Here is a 7,210-nt window from a genome sequence, read left to right as displayed (position 1 = left end):
AAGGCTAGCATTCTACCACTTGAGCCACAGCGCCACTTCCGGCTTTTTTCTTTTTGCTTATGTGGTGCTGAGGAATCGAACCCAGGCCTCATGCATGCAAGGCAAGCACTCTACCACTGAGCCACCTTCCCAGCTCTGCACTGTTAGTTTTCTTCGTGACGATGTGAAGGCCAGCCTCAGCCCAGAAAAGCAGAAAGGAAAAAGGATGTTTTTAGACTTGTACTAATTATAATTAGACCTTAAATAAAACAAGTTATCTCTTGCCTGGGAGTCAGCGCTGCTCTCTTGTTAGGAATGAAAGGTTCTCAGCAGTTGAAGTATTTTAGAAGTTAGAGGCTGAGAAGACAGACATTGTTACCCATTCTAATAGTTTCTGGTTTTTGTGGCTTTCTCTACCAACTTGCTACCTATGGGATCTTTGCCAGGTTGTTGAAGCTTTCTCTCTCTCCTCTCTCTCCTTCTCTCCTCCTCTCCTCTCTCCTTTCTCCTCTCCTTGAACTCTGGCCCTGGGTGCAGCTCTTCAGCCCAAAGCCAGCACCACTTCTGGTTTTCTGGTGGTTAATTAGAAGAGTCTCACCGACTTTCCTGCCCCAGCTGGCTTTGAACCACAATCTTCGGATCTCAGCCTCCTAAGTAGCTAGGATTACAGGTGTGAGCCACTACCAACCAGATATGGGGGCTTATTTTTGAGATTAAGGTCTTCCGTTTATGCCAGGTTTGGCCTAGACTTCCATTTTCCTACCTAGCTTTCTGCTTTAGCTGAGATGACAGGTATTTGCCACCACACTTAGCTTTTTATTGGTTTAAGTGGGGTTGGGTAACTTTCAGGCCAGAGATGAGACTCAGCAGCAGAGTACCTGCCCAGCAGGCATGAGGCCACAGGTTCAAATCCCAGTACTCCCAAAAAATAGAGATCTAAAAAAATTTCCAAAAACGGTCTGTTGTTATAAAGCAATTTAGTATTTTTTTTTTCATCATAGACTGAAGTTAGGGTCAAAGTAACTTTCCATTCCATCTTGGACTCTAATCATTCTCTTCATCTAGATTGTTATAGTTACAATCTTAGAGCTGGGAGAGGAGGATTCTAGTCTAAGCTTTCATAAGGACATTTTATCCTTTATGCAAATATTGGGCTAACTGCTGAGACTTTCAACTATCATTTCAGTCATCTGCTCACACTAGGATGCAGTAGGACTCATGCTAGTTACAGCATGAATCTTGGTGGTGGAGAATAGAGTCTCAACTGGGGGTAGAATTGAATGAGTTGTGTTGCCGTTTTTAGGGGTTATTGGCTTTTTTTCTTTATGGTTATTCAGGGTCCTATTATTTTTTTGGGGGGAGGGTTAGCTTCTAATCAAAGTTGGGGATCTCTTGCTTTCAGTGACTGAGTTTTCAAAGAAAACTGGAGACTATCCCAGCCTCTCAGCCACAGATATCCAGGTGCTGGCGCTTACTTACCAGTTGGAAGCAGATTTTGTTGGGGTGTCTCATCTGAAACAAGAACCAGAAAAGGTAAGTCCAGAGAGTTGGCGTTTTGTTTTTCAATTCACTTTTTTATTGTGGAAGTGGAGGAAGCGGTGTAATGGGACGCTATCTGCATTTACTACAGCAGCCTCATGGTTGATTGGCTTCGTTTCTACTGAGCCACAGCCCTCAGGATTTTGAATTTGGACAGCATTTATCAATTTCCTGATAAATATTTCTTGGTGTGTCTTGAAAGATAGAACCTCTTGAAAGAAATAACTTCAAAGCCATTACACCTACACAAAAACAATAGTTATCTCTAACGTCACCCAAGGAACCATCACTTGTTGTATTTCTCATTGTTTTATAATTATTAAGCCTGTTTTTCATCAGCATCCAAATACAGCTCGTTAATTGCAAATAAGCACTCTACCACTGAGCCACCTTCCCAGCCAGGTTCAGAATCCTCTGGTTTAAAGGTCTAAAAATGATACCTTATAACACAAACTTGCATGTCACCAGAATGCATTGGTATGCGATGCTTTGGAACAGTGCATCCTTTGACCCAGCAGTCCAGCTCTGAGGCATCTGTCCTAAGTGTGATGGGCAATGACATTCACACATGTTGAGGAATTGAACCCCAAGTTCTCAATTGTGCTGGGATGGGAAAATACTGTCATTTTTTTTCTATGTATATATTCTTATATTTTCCAGTCTTTTTAAACATTGGATAGGTTTTATTTCAGTAACTATGGGGGAAATATTTTGCCTTTTTTTTTTTTTAAATAATCCTTCATGTTGTAGTTTCAAGCTAAATTTCCTTGCTCAGCGGTCATCTTATTTATCCTATTGTTATTTATTTAAGGTTAGAGTGAGCTCCTCCACTCAGCACCCAGAAAACCCTCTGCACATTTCTGGTTTTCATCTGCCTTCCAAGGTAATTCCGTCTACAAAACCATATTCCTCAAGCTCTTGTTCTGTATTGCTTAAGACAAGGTCTCCCCGGGTAGCCCAGGTTCAGGGTCCTCCTGCCGCAGCCTCCCACATGCTAGGATTACAGGTGTCATCACCAAGCCTGGCTCTACAGGTTCTCTGTCTGTAGAAAACCAAACTTGCATTTTCTGTTAGCAGTATTTTCCATCCCTGTCCGAACTGACTTGCAGGTCATGTGATTACACTCACTTTTCCAGTTTTAAGTTGTCACTGGAAGAAGGGGGAATAGCTCAGTGAAGGTATGCACAGGACTCTGGGTTTGGTCCCCAGCATCACAGAAAAGATGTTTTTTTAATGTCTATGTGTTTTAATCTTAGCCTAAACCCCGTCCAGAAACGTCAGATCACGGAGACACGGCTGATGGTCCTGAGAGCGTGGAATTCAGTTCCTTTGTGTTCTGGAGGAGCCCCCTGCCTAACATTGACCGCGAGCTGCAGGAGCTGCTGGTGAGGCCTGGCTCTGGTCTGCAGTTCACCCTGCACTAGCTGGTCCACCCATCTCCAGTGGGCTGGAACTCTATGCTATTGCTATTTCAGATTGATGGAGGGGAAGAGGAGGAGGAGAGAGAAGATGGATTCGAAGATAGGAAAGAAGACAGCGATGACGATGGGGGTGGGTGGATAACGCCCAGCAACATCAAACAGATCCAGCAGGAGTTGGAGCAGTGTGACGACCCGAAGGATGTGCGGGTCGGCTGTGTGACCACAGACTTCGCTATGCAGGTGAGGGGTGACACAGGCCAGCCCCGGACCTTGCATCATGCTGTCACCGGCATGGGGATTGTGCAGCACTGCTGGTGTCTACCGCTGCTTTTTTTGGCTCCAGGAATTTGACCTGTGTCCTTTGGTAACATTTGTATTGTGTATCTGATGTTCGAATTGGACTTAGTTTAGTTGAACTCAATTAGGTACATGAAGGTAGGCAGGTTTTCCAATGTAGAAGTGGGACTCCTTTCCTCTGATAGAATGTCTCTATTGAGACAGCTTGCTCACAATGAGCACAGGAGGCCTGTCCTTGCCAGAGTCCCTGTCTAGTGCATACATCTGGAGAGGTACCTCCAGGTGACCAACTGGAGGCGTGGCTCAGGTGGTAGAATGCCAGCCACAAGTGAGAAAGCTGAACAAATGTACAAGGCTCAGAGGTTCAGGCCTCAGGACTAACACACAAAAACCACAACCGCAGAAGGTATGAGCCAAACCAAGGCATCTAGCTGACTAACTACAAAGTCCGTGTTAAGATCTAACTTGTGTCTGGTTTCCTTCACCTGCTGCTTGCAGAATGTTCTGCTACAGATGGGGCTGCACGTGCTGGCGGTGAACGGCATGCTGATCCGAGAGGCCCGGAGCTACATCCTGCGCTGCCATGGCTGCTTCAAGTATGTAGCGATGCGCAGAACTGGGGGCCCCGCTGCTGTGCTCGTCCTGTCCCTGCTGAGAACTTCCAAGCAGAGCGCTATATTCCATCCCTATTTTTCGCCCGCCTTCTCATTCTGGGGTGCCCTGGTTCCACTCTACCAGAGCACAGAGGTTGCCAGCAACTCCACACGCACAAACACATCCCCTTGGGGATCTGGGTTCATTCTAGATGTTCACCCTGGACTGTTTCTGGGGGGAATGACCAATTTGCTTTGAAATAATGCACTGGGAGACTGAGTTTTGTAGAACAGAGATGAAACAAGACCAGACTGTATACTTCATGCCTGAAATGTCAGAGTAAGACCAAAGTCTAAACCTTTTTTTTTTTTTTTTTTGGTCTGTCGTGGGGCTTGAACTCTGGACCTGGATGCTGTCCCTCAGTTCTTCAGCTCAAGGCGAGCGCTCTACCACTTGAGCTATAGCGCCACTTCTGGTTTTCTAGTGGTCTAGTGGAGATAGGAGTCTCATGGTCTTTCCTGACTGGGCTGGCTTTGAACTACGATCCTCAGATCTCAGCCTCCTGAGTAGCTAGGATTACAGGCATGAGCCACCGGCGCCCGGCTCAAAGTCTAAATCTTTAGTACATGAATTCATGTCCCGATTCCCTCTTCCTGTGTGAATCTGCCAGTCAGTTATTGCCAGGCTTGGAACTTAGTCCACAACACCTGTGTGCGGGCACTTGGTTCGCTCTTAGAGGTGGGGGAGGCGCTTCTCCAGCCATGTCACCTCATTTCCTGTCCTGACTCATGCTGGGACATTCCTATGGCTGCTGCCTGGCCCCTGACAGGGGCAGCTTTAGCCTGTCCGGGGTCCTTCCTGGGAGCTGGAGTGAACAGGATTGAGGCCCGCTCTCCAGCCATTCGTCACCCCCACCCGGTGTTGCCTGTGTGATTCTTGGCTACCTCCGGTGGTACTGTCCAGGCCAACGATCAGGGACAGGGTAGGAGCTGTAACAGTAAGCTCTGGAAAGGACACTTGCTCCTTACGTCACTTAGGAAGGCAGCAGCCTTTGCTGTGTGTTTAGTGCAGGAAGCCAGGCAGCCTCTGTGTGTGTGTGCGCGTGTGTGTGCGCATGTGCATGCATGCACCAGTACTGGAGCTTGAACTCGAGGCCAGGGCACTGTCCCTTAGTTTTTTTCCTCTCAAGGCTTGAGCCCCACCTCTACTTGTGGCTTTTTGCTGGTTAATAGGAAATGAGTCTCCTGACCAGGTTAGCTTTGAACCTGGATCCTTAGATCTCAGCCTCTCGGTGGCTAGGATTATAGGTGTGAGCCACCGCCGCTCGCCAGCCTTTATAAAGATGTATGTGGTACCTTGCAGCTCTGCATGCATTCAACGCCCCTTGTCCTTTCCTCCCCAGAGGCTGGGGACCGCTGTGCAACGGCGCTATGTTTGCTGCCTGCAGTGCCAGCCTACAACATCTCTTCTGCCCTCCAGGACAACGTCAGACATGAGCCGCGTGTTCTGTGCGCACTGTGGGAACAAGACCCTGAAGAAGGTGTCCGTGACCGTTAGTGACGATGGCACCCTGCACATGCACTTTTCCCGCAACCCCAAGGTGCTGAACCCCCGCGGCCTCCGGGTGAGTGCCAGCGTCACCCCACACTCAGCACGGGATTGAAAGCCTGGGCTCCCGGGGGAGAACGGGAGACGGGTCTCCTTGCGAGGTTCTAAGCGGAGGTAACGTCCTTCCTTCCGCTGTGTACATAGAGATGGGGCTCTGAAGTTTGGGCAAAAACAGCTCGGAGGTGACTGTGTGGTGGCAGAGGGTAGGTGGTTATGGTTGCCAGTTTCTGGTGGTGGCAGTGTTGATCAGTCACTTGGTTAAGGGGGTTTCTGATGGACTTGGCCGTGTAACTTACTTTAGAGAGCCGCTGTAGTGAAATTGCCAAATTGTGACTCACTGCACCTCTGTGTTGCTTGGCATTCTAGCTGAAGAGGCTCTGACCTTTCATTCCCATTTATTTCTTTTTTTGGGGGGGGAGTTCCAGTCGTGGGACCTGAACTCTGGGCCTGGGCGCTGTCCCTCAGCTCTTCAGCTCAAGGCTAGCACTCTACCACTTGAGCCACAGTGCCACTTCTGGCTTTTTTTTTTTTTTCTTTTTGCTTATGTGGTGCTGAGGAATCGAACCCAGGGCCTCAGGCATGCAAGGCAAGCACTCTACCACTGAGCCACCTTCCCAGCCCCCCCTCCCATTTATTTCTAAGTGTGAGCTTGTGAATTCTTATTTCTGTCTCTGGAACGTGACCCATTAGGGTCCTCACTTGGAGGCTGAGATTGTTCCCCGCGTGGCCAGCAGGGGCCCGTGGAGCCGCTCTGGGTGCCCCTGACGAGTGCTAGCTACTGGATCACACTTGTTCTTCCCGGCACAGAGTGGTCCCAGGCCCTAGAATCCGCGTGGCTCTTGGGGTCTCCGGGGATCTCCGGGCACAGCGCAGCCCGCGCCCCTCCCCGGGCCCTCCCTGACACCGTGCGCCCCGCCGGGCCACAGGTCTGCTTCGCCCCAGCGCAGTTTGCCTGCCAGTTCACGATTGCTGACACACAGAGTGGTGACAGTGGTGCCAGGTCACTAGGAAGTGCCCTGCGGGCGTGCGGGGGTCTGCGGTCGGCCGGACCCCGCCGTGCTCCGTTGTAACTGCCTTCCCGGGTCTGTCCGCAGTACTCACTGCCCACTCCCAAGGGGGGCAAGTACGCCGTGAGCCCCCACCTGACGGAGGACCAGCGCTTCCCGCAGCTGCGGCTCTCCCGGAAGGCCAGGCAGAAGACCGACGTGTTCGCCCCGGACTACATCGCCGGCGTGTCCCCCTTCGCGGAGAACGACATCTGCAGCCGCTCGGCCATGCTGCAGGTCCGCGACGGCTCCTTGGGAGCGGGCCGGAGACGACTAAATCCCAACGCTTCCAGAAAGAAGTTTGTGAAGAAAAGGTGAAGCTCGAAGCCCGCCGCTGAACTGCGCTGCGCCGCGCTCGCCCCGGCGCTCGCTCGGGACGCTGGGACGCTGGCGTCTCCTCCAGCTGCGCGGGCGGCCCGTGAAGCATCGGGATGGGAGCAGGGGCTGCGCCACCGCCTGCCTAGGGCGGCTGGGGAAGCCGAGCCCACCTCGCTCCAGGCCGCAGGAACTCCATGAACACAAAGGGAGCGAAGCTCAAACCTTCAAAGGAGGGATGTCCAAGTTGGCAGTATTTTTCTAATAAACAAGCTCACAAGTTGTTGCACATTTTTTGCACCTGGGGAATGAGAGGGCTGACGCTTCCTGCTGCGGACCTAGGACCAACGGGCCAGCTTTACCGTGGTAGAATTTGTGTTTCACAATAAAGAAATGCCTTTTTTTTTTTTT

General features: G+C 50.5%; 1 protein-coding gene across 2 annotated transcripts in view; it reads left to right on the top strand.

The window, feature by feature from the left end:
- Nob1 (NIN1/RPN12 binding protein 1 homolog (S. cerevisiae)) overlaps positions 1-7,088 on the top strand; it is a 13,528-nt gene extending 6,440 nt beyond the window's left edge. The window contains exons 3-10 of one of the 2 annotated variants that reach the window (XM_013013004.1): positions 1,382-1,512; positions 2,330-2,401; positions 2,775-2,903; positions 2,994-3,179; positions 3,735-3,832; positions 5,310-5,454; positions 6,533-6,809; positions 6,841-7,088. In XM_013013004.1, the coding sequence (XP_012868458.1) occupies positions 1,382-1,512; positions 2,330-2,401; positions 2,775-2,903; positions 2,994-3,179; positions 3,735-3,832; positions 5,310-5,454; positions 6,533-6,802 (1,031 nt within the window). In that variant the 3' untranslated portion in view covers positions 6,803-6,809; positions 6,841-7,088. Of the gene's footprint in view, positions 1-1,381; positions 1,513-2,329; positions 2,402-2,774; positions 2,904-2,993; positions 3,180-3,734; positions 3,833-5,309; positions 5,455-6,532; positions 6,815-6,840 lie in introns of both variants that reach the window. The other variant, XM_013013002.1, reaches the window with a different exon arrangement.
- Positions 7,089-7,210: the final 122 nt, after the last annotated feature.

The sequence above is a fragment of the Dipodomys ordii genome, unplaced genomic scaffold (assembly GCF_000151885.1).
Source record: "Dipodomys ordii isolate 6190 unplaced genomic scaffold, Dord_2.0 Scaffold18, whole genome shotgun sequence".
Lineage (NCBI taxonomy): Eukaryota > Metazoa > Chordata > Mammalia > Rodentia > Heteromyidae > Dipodomys > Dipodomys ordii.
The sequence above is the reverse complement of the archived record's forward strand: the minus strand, read 5'-3'. Positions and strand labels throughout refer to the sequence as shown.